Consider the following 16,585-nt stretch of genomic DNA (forward strand, 5'->3'; position numbering starts at 1 on the left):
GTTGACCCATGCCAGGGGGTTAGCTTTGCCTTTGTTCACTCCTGTCCCCTCCCTCTCCACCTTTGTGATACTATTGGAAAGGGAGGGCTAAAGTCACCCGCATCACCTTCATCCCTCTTCCTCATCTCCACTGTAAATGTGATCTCCCCTCACTGTGATTGGTTTGGACCTTACCTGAGGGCGTGACTGTTACCTGTGTATAAAAATCCATGTTTCCTCTCTGTAAACACTTTTCCTGAGAACGTTTGACTACCAGACGTGTTTGTTATGCTTGTAAACTGTTCTCCTTTTGCAAAAGACAATGACATACATTTTCTATACAATTTGAAGAAACCAGGCTACCTTAATCTATTTTGTATTTAGACTACTTGAATAAATCCATTACACCGCGTTTGGGTTCAGCCTCTGATACGTGACACGATAAGGCAAATGGAACCAGACAGAAAATGTAATTACTAACAAATAAATAATAATAAATACAAAAAGAGTAAATAAAAGAACTGGCACAAATGATTTCCAAATCCATGCTCCTTTATAAAATGATTTGTACTTGGAAATTACAATAGAATACAAAATAGTCATTAACTGTTTTACAAAATTCATTCTTAAAAAATAAAAGAATGCATTCGCAGAATCTGTATAGCCTACTATAATCATATCTGCCACAAGGTTACTTTTGGATGACTGTCATGACATTAAATAAATCCTTTGTAAATGCTTTGTTGATGCCATTGTGCCATATAAAACAGTGGCATTCCTGGAAACAACCATGTCTTATAAAGAGACTTGCTCTTGTAATACGACTTACTGACTTTACTATACATCACTGTCACTGGCAATAACTAGAGACTGCATGGGAACTATATATATACACACACATATATATGTGTGTAGCATTGTTTTCATATGAATAGCAATTTGCAGAACTGTGTGCAAACACTGTTGATTGTCAGTTGGGGAAAAGTTTTTTTTCTTCTCTTTTTTTTTTTTTTTTACCAAAATAACAATTTAAAAAAATAAAGTTTCAGTGTACATGCTAACCTGATACCACACCTTTCCCATATCACTCAAGTAAAATATGACACCAAACATAATCTCTGAGAAAGACAAGTGCTTCTTTGGGGTTACTAAGGACGACAGCTCGAGACACATTTTAGACTGACAAACAATACATCTCCAATGTAAATCCAACTTAAATAACTAATGACACATTTAAGAGATAAATAACAACACGACAACCCTCGGAGAACGGAGTGAATTTCATTCACTGAATATAACGGTCATATCACAAACAGTACACATTTGTGATTTTAGAAACATTCTCCAATGTTAAACTCTCACATATTCCTTGACACACAAAAAAAACATACTATCAGTGGCACATTCATAACATTTCTGTAAATGTGCAGTCACCATTCCTCAACCACTGTGTACAGGGATCAATAGAACAGCACAATACTAACCCTGCACTTCAAATACAGCCAATCATACACCATGAATCATAAAACAACAACCATGGCTTATTTCACTGACGTCTTCATACATTCCCCTTAATAATTTGCAACACTATGCTAGCCAAATAGTTAAACGAATGGTTACATTTTGTATTTTCCAAATCAAAGTGAATAAAAGGCATCTAATCAACAAACACTCCTTTTTGGTCATGGATTTGGCCTTGAATCCATTCAAGCTAAATAGTCCCAACTGATTATGAATAGATCCAGGTCATTTCAAAAGAAAATGTAAAAAGGTTCAATAAGTCACTTTTCTATCCTTAACCCAAATATGCACATTATGCATGTAGTTTAAATTTACATTTTACTCTCCACCCCGGCTATAATCCCCTTTCTATTTTTTTTTCTTCTTCTTCCGCAAATGTTTGGTCTAAACATTTTTGTCGGTCTGGAGAATAAGTGGGATGTACAGTATATCGTTCACTGTGTTTGGAATTTAAGCTAGCTAGTGATGAATAGAATTATTATTTTTTAAGTTGTGAAAAATAGAAAGTGTCTTCGGTGCCACATGTTATCATCACTATGTTTATATCTCTCCGGTCCTCTGTCCCGGTCCCCGCTCCCTCTTGCCAAATGGTTCGTTCTGTCTATCCAGCACATGCTATTATTCGCACTTCAAGACGTTTTGCAATCACTAATTAATAAATGTGCTATGTGTCAAAGTCTTTCCTCCAGGACTCTATGGGCCAGATTCCAGGGCCTTAATTAAGCCTAGTCCTAGACTCAAATGTCCTTTTAATAGAGAATCCCCATTGAAAGTGTGATTTGGTCTAGGACTAGGTCTAATCTGTGTCCAGGAAACCACCCATGTACATTCCATTTAGGTTAGTATAAGCATGTGTGTATAAATGTACATTTAGCCAACTTAAAATCACTTCAAGGAATACACTGGAAACTCGATTCATGAATTGGAAATACCCTCATTAAAAACAACGGATGACTGGCCAAATAATGAACAGAGTCAACTGATTGCGTGAAGTAAGTTGAAGTGAGATGTACGTGAAGCCCGGCCGTGCGTTAGCTAAGGGAGGGGACCTGCAGGACTGAGTTGTGCTCAGAGCAGACTCTCTTCAGGGGCGGGGCTCCAGAGCTTTCCTCTTCCTCCTGTTTGGGAGAGACACCAGTTTCAGATCACGTGATGTGCATGTTTAACTGTTGTGAATATATTCCTGGACAGGATCTGTGAGACAATGTCATTGAAGGAAATAAATGGTTTAGACCAGTCTCTTGTTCGAATTAAGTTCTGCTATGTGACCCTATACATGTATCAGATGTGGTTTACAGGTGTGACGCATTTGCTTCACCTGAGCAGTGAGGGGCAACATGTCCTCCTTGATCAGGGTTGGAGGTTCATCACCCAATTCACATGGCAATGATGACTCTGAAAATAAACAATAAATAAAGTGTTAGACAGACAGACACACATGGTGTTTTAGAACACCTACATTTTTCCAGTTTTTATTAAAATGTATGCAGTTTAATGTCTCAATGTACTCTGAAATTAGAACAAATAAACAATTGGAGATTAAAAAAATAAAATAAAAACATAAATAAAAAAGAAGACCCATCAAAAGACTGACTAATCAAGACCAAAAAAAACATGGCATTCTTAGTACAATGAAAATCTAATATTGTTCAGAAAGTTCCAACATTATTGCAGAAGTTCTACTTGTTGGGTGCTTTGCTTTCACCCTTCTGTCCAGTTCAGCCCAAACCAGTTGGATGGGGTTTTAGATGGAGACTGTGCTGGCCTTTCCATGATTTGAAGCCTACCGTCATGTTTTTCTTCGTCTAAGGTGGTTCTCACAAAGCCTGGAGGTAGGTCTTTGGGTAGGTCAGGTTTTGGGTCTTTATCTTGCTGTAGGATGAACCCCCTGACTAACTAGGCTTAGACCACAGGGCATTGCATGGCATTGCAAAATGCTGTGGTAGCCCTTTTGGTTCAGGTTGCCAGTCACTCTGTGCAAGTCGCCGACTCTGGATCCAGCAAAAGAGCCCCAGACCATCACGCTTCCTCCTCCATGTTTGATAGTTGGTGTGACACTGAGGAACCATCCTTTTACTTACTTAATGGCATACAAAAACCCTGCGTGATGAACCGAAGATTTACAATTTTGATTCATCGGTCCATAAGACCTTCTTCCAGTTTTCAGTAGTCCACTGCCAGTGCTTCATGGCCCAGGCAAAGGCAGCTTGAAGTCTTCTCTTCACAGTGGAAACTCAGACTTGCTTACCTCGTTAAGCTGTTGTCCTATGAGCCACCTATCACACAAGCTGTTTACCCTCATAAACTGGTCTTCTAATATCCCGTGCTGGATATGGTGGAAAGGCTTGATGCCTTTGGGAACAAACTGAACAATCTATTCCACGCGGATGTGTCATCAGGGAAGTTGCTGCACTTCAAAACACTGAAGACAGTGGGTGTGAGCAACGTCACAGAGAAGATGAAGGACTTCATCACACAGCTGTGGGAGAATTTCTCTGACAGCTTTGACGACTTTGGTATTTCCAGGGATATCATTAACTTTGTGAGTGACCCATTCACGATCAGCCCAGGCGGAGAATTCTCCGCTAATGCGAAAGAGGTGACGCTGCTGGACGAAGCCGCGATTCAAAGTGAACTAGTTGACATCCAGGCCTCCAGCGAAATGAAAGCTGCTCTCCGTGGTGCTGAAACCCTGAGCACTTTTTGGGTGGCTTGTCCCCAAGACTATGGCACACTGAAGACGTTGGCTATGCATGTGCTCACCATGTTCGGGTCAACCTATACATGCGAAATCTGCGTTCTTAAAGATGAACGCTATCAAGACGCATGAGAGGAACCGACTGTCAAACCAGTCTTTGGAGGACTGCTTGCGCATAAGCCTAACAGCTGTCAAGCATGATTTTAAGAAGTTGGTGTCAGAGGGGAGAATTGAGGGGAGATTAACCAAATGTGAGTATTTCAGACAGGATTTTATTTAGGCTATGTTAAATGGCATGGTTTATTCATTGTTAAAATGTTATTTAACGACCTGGGGCCTCATTTATAAAGCTTGCGTACGCACACTAAGGTGCGTAAGCACATTTTCCCGCAATTTGGGGATTTATAAACTGATTTATAAACTGTGATTTATAAACTGATTTATACTGTGCGCACCTGTAGGCTACGCACACCGTGATCCATGTGTACGCATAGAAACTCGAGAAATGTCAACTGCGACTCCGCTGGCAGAAGGATGAAACAGGAGAAACGCTTTGAAATGGATACAATTTCCACCAACATAAATCGAAATATTACCTCACATATTATGTGAGTGCACACAAAGAATATACGTGCACACTGCCCATATCTTATTCTCCCTTGTCCTGTACCCATCACAATGTAGCCTACATATATCTTTGTTCGTATATACTAGATATTCATGCAAATATATTAACTTTTTATATTCATATTCATTGCACATGGTTGAGCACCGTTCCTGATTCACTGTTCCCGAGTGCTCAGTGGGTAAAGTCCAATGATCGCAATATCCATACATTGAAGAACATGAACAAGCCCACTGTATACAATTGACTATCATCCCCAAGCACACCCCGTCTATACGGACTACGAACATTTTAAGCGCACAGACACTTTATTACTGAGTTATCTATTATTACTAATTGCACCACCAGTGTATCTTGTCTTACTTAATCTGTAATTATTAAACAATACTTGGATGTTATGACATGTATTATTTATCATGAATAGTAAGGTGAACAGTAGGACGAATCACGTTTAAACTGACTCCGTTGTTGAAGCAGTCTGGAACATAGATATTATAGACGAGAGAAGAGAGTTTCGTCGTACGCAAAGCAAGAACATTTTGATTCTGATTTATAAAAGGCGCACCGCACGCGCAAGTGGAATTTGCGGGCCACTCTTCCCACACCTGCTTCCCTTTATCCCAATCAACCCTAAATGTTGCGCACGGGAACGAGCGTCTCGCCCCACCCTTTTTAACACCCATGCTTTGCCTGTTATTGGCCCGACAGAAGGCGGAAAAAATGTCACCCACTCAATTTCTGCGCAGTAGTTCCGCTCAACGAACACATAACAATATGAAACTCTCGTATAATATCTATGTTCCACACTGTATCGACAACGTGTTCACCTTATTATTTATGATAATACATTTCATAACATTCAAGTATTGTTTAATAATTACAGATTCATTTAAATATGATTCCCGATTAAACTGTACAACATATCTCCCTTTGTATTTATTATGTTAAATCATGTTTTTTCTTTTAGATTAGATTCAATCTTATTGTCATTGACAAGTACCAAGGTTGTCACAAGGAAATGCAGTTCGTCACCTAACCTGCATTGTAGAAAAGCCAAGCATGTTTCAAGTTTATTGTTACGTTACATTAAGAGTAAAATTCGACATTGCAGCACAAGACATAAGGCAATAGGCATAATAAAAGATAAAGGTGACAATATGACAGCTAAGACAGGATACACTAGTCATCATGCAACTAGTAATAATATAGTTCAGTAATAAAGTGTCTGTGCGCTTAAAGTTTTTGTAGTCCGTATACATGAGGATGGGGTGTACTTGGGGATGATAGTCAATTGTCTACAGTGGGCGTGTTCATGTTCTTCAATGTATGGATATTGCAATCATTGGAGTTATCGGGACGTTACCCACTGAGCACTCGGGAACAGTGAATCGGGAACGGTGCTCAACTTGTCCAGCCTCGCGCTATGCCCCGCGCCCTTATGAAGAGGTACATTAAGCCCAATTACTGTGAAGCCAATGCGGACGGTGGTCAACCTCGCGCTACGTGCAATGAATATGAATGCAAAAAGTAAATATATTTGCATGAATATCAATATGATATGTACAGTAAAGATATATGTATAAAGTGTGCAGTGCAGTGTGCACCAAGGACGTGTCGTCCATATAAGCATAGTAAGCAGTGCTTACCCAACGAAAAAATTAAAAAGGACAGTGAAAATATTAAAATAAGTGCATGTAACCGTTTGTTTTCATTAAAAGAGTCGTATTTTAGGTCCCAGGGCAGCAGGAGTCATTCATTTTGGCGCCACCTGCAGGAGTAAGCACTCGCTATTCTGCTTGCTTGCATTGCGTTGCATTGTAAGCACTTCTCTCTCTGCTTTCCCTCGCGTACATTCGAATGTGTGAAAATGTCTTTTTTATTTTTTACGATGCCTCAGCCCGCTGTTTAATGTGGCCAGGGTAAGCATGCTTACCAGCCAATTAGTAGTTCGTTCATTCCGATAAGAGCTACTGATTGGCTCTTATCACTTTCAAGTTCACTTAACATTTCACCTTACTTTCTCTCGCCCGGCAGAATAGCTTATGCCAGCTAGCTCAAACGATCTAAATAATAATAATCAATAAGGATAACTTGCTTGATTTTGTGAATATGGACATTACTGTCAGCGACCTAAAGGGATTTCGTAGACTGGACTGGACTGGAAAAACACAACTACTGGCTAAAGGCCGCCCGAAGCCACCGCTCACCGATCTTCACACCCAGAAAGGGAGAGGCGCTAGGGGCTACAGCAAGCCTGGTATGAGCGGTTTATATGATTTACATGATTCGCGAGGCTGGTGGCGATCTGTGCTTGTTTATATGGTTTGAGTACTGCTGTGCTGCTGGTTATGGCTCCTTATTTAAGACTTCCTCTGCTTTTACCTTTGAATGTAGGCCTGTGCCGTTGTGTTTGGAGAGAGAGCTGCTTAATCAATCGCTGAGATAGGCCTAATGTCGCTGTCCGTGCCAGTGGTTCTGGACCAAAAGTGTTTGAGAGAGATAGAGGGAGGGTTTGTGATGTGATGTCAAGTGCCTGTGTGACAAAAGTGTGAAAAGAAAGTGTGTTGTGAGTTTACTATGGAGGATGGAAACGGTGTGTGTCTGTGTTGTGCGTGTGTGCGTTTGCGATGTTGAAACTGGACTTGTAGATTTCAGCAGGTTGGCTACTTGAAAAGATCTTGGTTAAAAAAAGATTGAACAATGAGCACCCCTGATATAGTCGAAACTGGCAACTGTTTTTTTTGTTTTTGGTAATCTGATCACAAAGTGACCCTACAGTTTATTAGCGGGTTCTAGGGCATAAAAATTGCATTTCCTTGAAACTGCGTTCACTGATAGCGTGTATGTGTAATTATGTGTATTTCTATTATGCTTACCCAATCTAAAAGCTCACGGCACGTGCCTGGTGTGCACGTATCCTTTGTGTGCACTCCTTCATAACACCTGAGAGGCAATATTTCTTATGTCGGTGGAACTGGTATCCATTTCAAAGCGTTTCTCCTTTTTCATCCTTCTGCCAGCGGAGTCGCAGTTGCTCATTTCTCCAGTTTCTATGCGTACGCATGGGTGCCAGTGTGCTTAGAGGTGCGCACAGTTTCATGCCAAGTTCCTTTTTTATAAATCCCAAATTTGCGGGAAAATGTACGTACGCAAGTCACAATCAGATTCTAACCTTTACATTATGGGCAAGACCAAAAAGTTTTATAAGGAAGTCAGGGACAAGATTGTATACCTGCACAAGGCTGGAATGGGCTACAAGACCATCAGCAAGCAGCTTGTTGAGAAGGAGACAACTGTTGTGCGATTATTTGAAAATGACAAAAAGACAAAATAACCATCAATCGCCCTCGGTCTGGGGCGATGATCATGAAATGCATCTGCGTTTCCTTGTCTTAGTACTTCTCAATGACAATAAGGTTGAATCTAATCTAATCTAAAAGAGAAATGATTCAGTATAATAACTACAAAGCAAGGTATCTGTTTTTGCAAAACAACCTCTCAAATGTTGTAGTTTAATCGGGAATCATATTTAATTGGATTTGTAATTATTATACATATTATACCAGGGGTCGGCAACCCGCGGCTCCGGAGCCGCATGCGGCTCTTTTGCCCATCTTCAGTGGCTCCCTGTGGCTTTGACCACAAATGGAAATTAACAACAATTATTTATTTTTTACGTTGCCGCGGTGTCTCTCCTTGAACTACAACTCCCTGCTTACGCTGTAATGTTGTACGAGGGCCAATAGGATTCGGATATGTTGGCACATGACTAGTATTTTGACTGGACCCAACATGAGACTGGATGTGACAGGTTTTTTTCAAGAGTAGACCTATATCCACAGGGATTGACGAAGTACTGCGGCAGGCAAAGCAAGAAACTATCCACATTGTCTACAACTTTGTGGCTAGATTTATAGACGGACATCGGCGACGCACATCGATGAACGGGAGCTTCCCGGTGAGCGCTATTTGCCTACTTTTAAACCGTTTCCGAATTATGAACTTCTAAAGAAGGTATGATATTTGGGAGCGCCGGCGTTCCTGTGGGTCTGAGAGGGTTTAACATAAAATAGTGAAAAGAGGACTAGGGAGGCTAGTTTTCATTTGGTACTGTAGTCTACAGTCTGTCGATTTGTCTATTTTTTGGCTGACGATCTCTTGGTTTGCTCACTTCCTCCGGATGAAATTACAAACGTATCCATATTTTTTCTCTGGCTAGTATAGCCAGATAAAAGTATCAACCCACTTGTTAAAAGGCACCAGAATACACGAAATTGCATCTACTCTGTTAAAAAAAAATTGGGGGGCAACCCCCCAGACCCCCTTTACGCTATCCTAGTGTTTCACTTTTGTAAAGCACAATACGTTTGCATTCGGTTGTATGCATATGTGCTAAGGTTTATGTATTTGTAGCCTACTATTTTGATAGTAGGCTAATATATAGACACTTACAGCATGTGTTGCCTTCATTATAAGGCTTATATAAGGCTTTACATTTTTTGCGGCTCCAGACAGATTCGTTTTCTTGTTTTTTGGTCCAATATGGCTCTTTCAACATTTAAGGTTGCCGACCCCTGTATTATACCAATACTTGGATGTTATGAAATTATCATAAATAATAAGGTAAACAGTAGGATGAATCACGTTTAAACTGATTCCGTTGTCGATGCAGTCTGGAACATGTTATGGTCTGGCGAGAACGTTCGTTGCGCGGAAATTGACTGATTGGGTGAAAAGTATTTTTTTCAGCGTTCTGTCGGGCGTTTGACTGACCATTTATATGCAACGTTTGCAGGAAAATTGCTATACAAATACAAAGTTATTATTATTATTATTATAGGAAACTATGGGCGTCAAAAAGGGTGGGACAAGACGCTCGTTCACGTGTGCAACATTAGAGTTGATTGTGATTCATAAAGGGAAGCAGGCGTGGAACTTGCAAATTCCACTGGCGTGCGCACCGTTTTATAAATCCGAATGTTGGTGACGTAAATGTTCTTGCTTTGCAAAGGTGCGTAGGTACGCAAAGCTTTATAAATGAGGCCCCTGGTCTTTACCGTTTTATTTGATGTAGAGGACAGATGCCAGGCAATACCAGGAAGCCGCAGTGAACCGTTTGACTGACTCTTGAAAACAACATTTCTGGCAACTAAGGCCTATCATTTGCCATGCTATTTTTATTTACTTAAGTGATGTTAATCTTTTTAATTTTTTGACTGAGAAGTTAGTTATTAAAGTTAGTTATTTAAGTCACTGTTAATGTGCATGTGAAAAAAATTGCCTATAACACGAAATGTTAAATAGGCCGACAAGTATGTGAAATAATTAAATACAAGGCAATGTTAAATGAGAGCTTATGATCGCCTGTTGGTGATCCATGCCTAGACTCTCTGGTCGAGGAGATGCACAGGACTCAACTCACCTAAGTGGTCACATAATGTCTCAGGTCCCTCCCTGTCTCACTCATCCATATCCACCTTTGAATTCCAGGCTGTTTTTGTCACCTCCCCTGTCAAACTTCACATTGTTGTCATCTATTGTCCACCAGGTCCGCTTAGCCACTTCCTAGATGAGATGGATGTCCATCTCCTAGTCTGTTTCTACCCACACTGTATCCTCTCGTCGCAACCTGCGTACCCTCTCCCCCACCTCTCTCTTATCCTCCCTACCCGCTGTTGAATCCTTCTCCCTTCTATCTACTGACTCAGCCTCCTCCACCCTCCTGTCCACTCTTTCCTCATCCTTCGACTATCTCTGTCCACTGACCACTAGGCCAGCACAATTCTCTCCACACAATCCTTGGCTGTCTGAAACACTGCAAGCTTGAAGAATAGGGCTCCCGGCAGCTGAGAGGAAATGGAGAAATACCGGCCTCCCTGATGGCCTAAGACCTTATCTCTCTCTCTCCTCCTCAACTACACCTCTGCATTAGCTGCTAAAGCTTCTTACTACCATTTCAAAATCCTCTGCCTCTGACCCAAGGAAACTGTTCTCCACATTTTCCTCACTCTTCAACCCACCTACCCCCGTAAAAATGGACTGACTTACAGCACATTCGGAAAGTATTCAGACCCCTTCACTTTTTCCAGATTTCGTTGTGTTAGTAGGGTGAAATTTAAAAAGTCCATTCCATTGTCGATGCAGTCTGGCACATACATATTATATACGTATATATACAGTATGTTATCTATGGTCTGGCAGACGAGAGAAGAGTTTCATAACTGTTGCGCAGAAATTGACTAAAATGTTAAAAAAAAATGACGTTCTGTCAGGGCGTTTCACTGCTCATTTATAGGCAACTATGGGCGTTAAAAGGGTGGGACAAGACGCTCATTCACGTGCACAAAATGTAGAGGTGATTTATAAAGGGAAGCAGGAGTGGAACTTGCGCACTGCAAATTCCACTTGCGTGCGCACCGTTTTATAAATCTGACTGTTGGTGTGCGTAAATGTTCTTGCTTTACGTACGTACGCAAGCTTTTTACGGCAGTTCACAAAGCTTTATAAATGAAGCCCCAGAAAAGCAACACAACTCTTGATCCAAACATTTGTGACCTCTCGCCTTGACTACTGCAACGCACTCTTGGCTAGGCTCCCTGTCTCCACCGTCTCCACCATCAGACCTCTGCAGCTCATCCAGAATGCTGCCGCATCAGATTCAAGACGCTGGTGCTCACCTACCGGATGGCAAAAGGAACAGCCCCACCCTACTTGCAAATGATGGTCAGCCCCAAACCCCTGCCCGATTACTACGCTCTTCCACCTGGTGGAAGAAAGGTGGAGAAAAGTAACTGCTAACATCATCAACCTTCCTTTCAAAGTAGGTGACAAAGTAATCTGCAGACAAGGAAGAGGGAGGGGTGGGGGTAGAGGAGTGTGGACAATTTCCTTGGGTTAGAGGCAAAGGAATGGATTTTTGAGTGATGGTAGGAAGCTTTAGCAGCTGTTGCAGAGGAGGAGAAGTTGAAGAGGAGAGCGGTAGGAGTCATCAGGGAGGTCAATGGTTTTTCTCCATTTCCTCTCAGCTGCTGGAGCTCTGCTCTACATGCTGGCAGTGTTTCAGACAGCCAAGGAGCGAGTGGAGAGGATCGTGCTGGCCTTGAGGTCAGAGGACAGAGAGAGTAGAAGGATGAGGAGAGAGTGGACAGGAGGGTGGAGGATGCGGTATCAGTAGATAGGGAGAAAGACTCATGAGAGGGTATGTAGGTTGCGACGAGAAGTTACAGTGTTGGTAGGGACTGACTGGGAGAAGTTACAGTGTTGGTAGGGACTGACTGGGAGAAGTTACAGTGTTGGTAGGGACTGACTGGGAGAAGTTACAGTGTTGGTAGGGACTGACTGGGAGGGGTTGATGTGAGGGGATGCAGCAGTCTGCTTCTCAGTCACGACTTCTCATTGTCCTGGCGCCCCGCTGCTGGAATGAGCTGCCCACTGCTGTAGCGTAGATTGAAGACCCATCTCTTCAGGATACATCTTAACTGTCCCTCTTAAAGACCTCCCCATCCCCACTACCCCCCTGTCCAGTTTCTCTGCCATGAGCAAAAAAATAAAAAATAAAAAACCTCCTAGCATTGTAGCTGCCAATGGCCCCTGGTTTTGGCATAGATTAGTATTTCTTATGATGACTGATGGATAGATGATTCACTTACTTCGACAAATGCATTTGATGTAAGTCGTTCGGATAAAGTCTGCTAAATGCCAAAAATGTAAATATAAATGCATTGCAACATCGCCAGATGTGATGGTGTTGCTCAGTGAATTATTTTCAGTGATAGCATGGGAACGGTCAGGTCAGAAGGCATCAGGTCAGAAGATTCTTTCAAAGCAGTATGGAAGTACAAGACTTACGGTATACCAATGAGTTGTTGCAATCATAACTCGAATAACGTTAAGCCCTCCATAGGAGGCTTTGTACTGCAGGAGTCACGCCCCACGGCAGCCATGATAGGGGAGCCTCGGAACGCACACACAGTGCTGAGGTCCATTCGGGCAACATTTTTTATGATTATGTTCCATGAAGATCAGCCACAACATGTGTGTACTACACAATACACACGTGTGCGCATGTGACTGTGTCTTACCCTCCATGCTCTCCTGGCCCAGCGTGGGGGGCTGTGAGTCGTCTGTGCGGAAGTCGTGTGCAGGACTCACAGGTTCACTGGGCTGGGGGCTGGAGTTACTGCTGCTGTCCACTTTGGGCTGGTACATATCAGAGAGGGAGCTCTGGTTGCTGTTCTCATCTGAGGAAGAAGACAGGACATGCAGTATGAAGGAAAGATGCCACATTGTTGGCATGCCTGCCTTATTTAGCAAGAAAGATCCTCTCATCGGGTCAATAAAATGAGCTGTGACATATTGTGAGCCTCATGTTATTCAACCTTTTCACAGGCATAAGCACAATGGGTGGTTACTTCTGGTTCCCTACCGTGAAAATCCAGCAGAACCGAATGTGTGTTTTCTGAGACAGGGTCTGTGGAGAAGTTGACTGTCCCAGTCGACACTTTCTTGTCTTTCTAAAAGAGGCAAATCCATTATCAGATACTTCCCATTTGATACCGAAATACAGTTAAATTAACAATTAGAAGATGTCTAATGACAGTCACAACTAGTTTTTTTTACAGTCGCTAAGTCGCAGTGTTCAATACTGAAGTCACAGAGTCACAACTCTTCATACAGTCAGCGAAGCGGTCCATGTGGACCAAACTGTGACTCTTACTCTGTGATTTTTACATTGCTTTCATACAGAATGCATTCAATGACCACGTTCTCCAAAATCCCTAACACTTCTCTCATTCACTCCCCCACCTGCAAAACACTATGTATTTGCAACACATTTTTCCAATGTTAACATACTGTGTTCAAAACTGTGAAGAACACATTCAAAACAGAATGATTTGGTGCATTTTTACAGTAATCATATTCCTATCATACATGACCGAAAGCTCGCAATAAACAGTTTTTTTGCACAGTGTTTGAGTGTGCAGATGCTGTTATTTTGCACTCTATTGATACTCTTCAGTTCCAGCACCTCAGCAAAATCTGATAACGGATGAGCAGTGGTATTTGCACTATTTGCAGTAATCATATTGAAATGTCTAGAAAATATTAGCAGAACAATGAAATGAAATAGACTAGATGCATTGCCAGGGAAGACATTAGATGTGACCAGATGCAGACCAGAGGGTAGACAAAAACCCTCAGGAGTGAGACATTTTTGGTGTGATTGCTATTGTATTGTAGCCCTGGGATTTCAGTTTTTCTTTTTTGTTTGAACTTTGCATCTTCCACTTTATTTTACACTTTTCATTTTACACAAGTAAATTTAGTGTAGTTTGAAGTAAATGTACCGTAACTTACTTTCTACAAAGATACAGGGGGAAAAAAGAATACACTGACTAAAGGATAGAAGCAAATTGCGGCATTTCTGATTCATTCCTGTTGCCTAATACTTTACAGTTGTACAGTCAACTATTCTGTCTATGATTACTATAAATCAAACCATTTTTATAATTAAATATTCATTCTTGTGAAAATCATGTTTTTAGTGTTTTGTAAGTCAGAATGTTATGAATGACTGTGTATGCTTTCTGAGTGAACATTGTTTCCAGGTTGAACGAGCTTCTTTTGAGACATGAAATGAATGAAGTGATTGGCCAACATGCATGTTAGTAATGCAGACTGTATGAAAGAGTTGTGACTCTGTGACTTCAGTATTGAACACTGCGACTTAGCGACCGTAAAAAAAACTGTAATAGATAAAAAGTTATGCAGCATGAAAATATCTCGCCTCCTTGGTGTCCACCACGGGTACCCATTTGAATATCCTTAGAGATGTGTCTCCAACAGTCACCCACTTCTTCTCCCTAGACAAGATGTTCATAAGACAGTTCAAGGGTCAGGTGACTCAGGTCAAAGAGAAGACACAGCTTTGCTCCATCATCCTCGTTGGTCTGGATTTGATGGACATGAGTTTATCATCAACAACGGTCATGATGACACCCGTATTATATAATGGCATGTTTATGTTTATGTAATCGATACTAGCTTGACTCCCAAGGACCATAAAGCGACTTCAATTTAAACTCATACCTGCCCTGGATTAACCCAAATGCCTGGCCTGACACGACTATGTGTCTGGTAGCCGCTAAATAATTGTCTGCCCGTGAAGTAGCTACCTAGCTAGCTATAGTTACATATCCTACAGAAGCATGTTAGCAAGCTAACTAACTAGCTTGACTGAGCTTTGCTAAAGTATCACTTTAGAGTCCCGCCCCTTTTTTGAAAAGCCACTTGTCTCGAGGGAGAGGGTTTTATGCTGATTCTCATTGGTTATTCTCTGCGTCTGTCACTGTCATTCTGTCACAACCACGCCTCCTTGTCGCTGAACTTTCTGTCTCGGGAATCTTTCAAGATGTATCATAATATATAACAAAAACAGTGTTGTACTCACCATCTCCGAACTCTCTCAATAGCCGCCATCACCTTCTTCATGTCATCTTTCGCGCGGCTTCGGGTCTCAGCGCGAACTGAGCGTCCAGACATCGCTATTTGTTCTTGGTTTTTACTTTTATTCGTCTCCCCTGCCACTCCGATAGCTTGTTTAGCCTTCAGCTGTACAAGCCTCCGAATCTCGCGAGTTCTCGGGCACTCGTTCACTTCTGGTTCTTAGAGAACGCCTTTTGAATCCCCAGTATGCGTTTACAAAAAGTTACCAGCTGGGGTCACTTGTTAATATCTGGTTATGAGCTTAACACTGAAAAAACGTCACTGTAGTAGGCACAGCTGAGTTCTTAAATAATAAAAACTACCCCACATACACCAGCTTCCACCAGAGCAATGGCCAACGTTCCTATTGGTCAAAGTAGTGCACACACTATAAACAAAACAATCAGGCTGAAGTCTATTATTTACAGAGAATGTTATGAATTGTATTCCTGACTTCCTGCAGTCATATCAGGGATTAATGCTTGCTCTGGTCTCACATAGCCTTACCTCGGAGTGAGATTGTTCTCACCCCACTTTCGCAGGTCTGGAGAATTAAGATGAACCATTCTGGCTTTGACTGATTGAACTAGGATGTGCTCACAATTTCATTGATTGGTAGTTACATTCCAAGACCCCTCCCCCCACAAGCCCATAGATGGTTGCCTGTTCATATATGAGTCATCTTTTCATGACTCATTTCAAAACATCTAAGACTGTTTTTCAGAGTTGTTGTCTATGCTACCTTGCAACACTGAAGAAATTGGAAGAAACCCTAAATGGATTCCATTTTGTTTTTAGATCCACCCAAACAAGGTATTTGGTTTAGTGTGTTACAAGGTGTCACACATTTCAGACGGGTTTCCTACCGTTGTAGCTACTTTCAGCAAAGGATTTCCCCAGGCCTAACTAGGCCTCAACAAGGTTAACCCTGGTTCAAACCCTCAGCATGCTTTGGGTGAATGGATGTTATACCCTGTCCTAAACAAATAATGTTTCCTTCACAATCAGAAGTCCATCACATACATCTTAGCAAGAGCCCCAACATTAGACGACTCCATTCATCCATCCCACTTAAAGGGATAGTTCACCCAAATCACATATTTGGTTCCTTATACTGAAAGGGGTATATAACAAGGACAAACTTCAATCCACACTGGTTCTTTTTATCTGTGGTACTGTTACTAAAAGCTAATTGTTAGAATCGTTTAACCAAGGTTGAGCTAAAAACCAATGGAAGCCAATGGACCCCAAATAAGCATGTTTGAAATTTCATGCTC

At 41.6% G+C, this 16,585-nt stretch overlaps 1 protein-coding gene across 1 annotated transcript; it reads right to left on the minus strand.

Moving 5' to 3' along the window:
• Window positions 1-1,240: 1,240 nt before the first annotated feature.
• Window positions 1,241-15,398, minus strand: bcl7ba (BAF chromatin remodeling complex subunit BCL7B a). Its single transcript, XM_080528505.1, has 6 exons — window positions 15,274-15,398; window positions 14,611-14,686; window positions 13,249-13,336; window positions 12,905-13,063; window positions 2,819-2,895; window positions 1,241-2,618 (listed from the first exon to the last, which is right to left on the minus strand). The coding sequence occupies exons 1-6, from the start codon at window positions 15,363-15,365 to the stop codon at window positions 2,532-2,534; spliced, it is 579 nt and encodes a 192-aa protein (XP_080384631.1). The 5' UTR covers window positions 15,366-15,398; the 3' UTR covers window positions 1,241-2,531.
• Window positions 15,399-16,585: the final 1,187 nt, after the last annotated feature.

The sequence above is a fragment of the Nansenia antarctica genome, assembly GCF_963989245.1.
Source record: "Nansenia antarctica genome assembly, chromosome: 4".
Lineage (NCBI taxonomy): Eukaryota > Metazoa > Chordata > Actinopteri > Argentiniformes > Microstomatidae > Nansenia > Nansenia antarctica.

Bases quoted from the DNA above. Each gene is read 5' to 3' on its own strand.
- bcl7ba (XM_080528505.1), bottom strand. From the start codon at position 15,365: ATGTCTGGACGCTCAGTTCGCGCTGAGACCCGAAGCCGCGCGAAAGAT. The intron at 14,687-15,273 runs GTGAGTACAACA...CATCTTGTCTAG, and splicing joins ATTGAGAGAGTTCGGAGATG to GGAGAAGAAGTGGGTGACTG. The intron at 2,619-2,818 runs GTGAAGCAAATG...TCTCCCAAACAG, and splicing joins TGTTGCCCCTCACTGCTCAG to GAGGAAGAGGAAAGCTCTGG.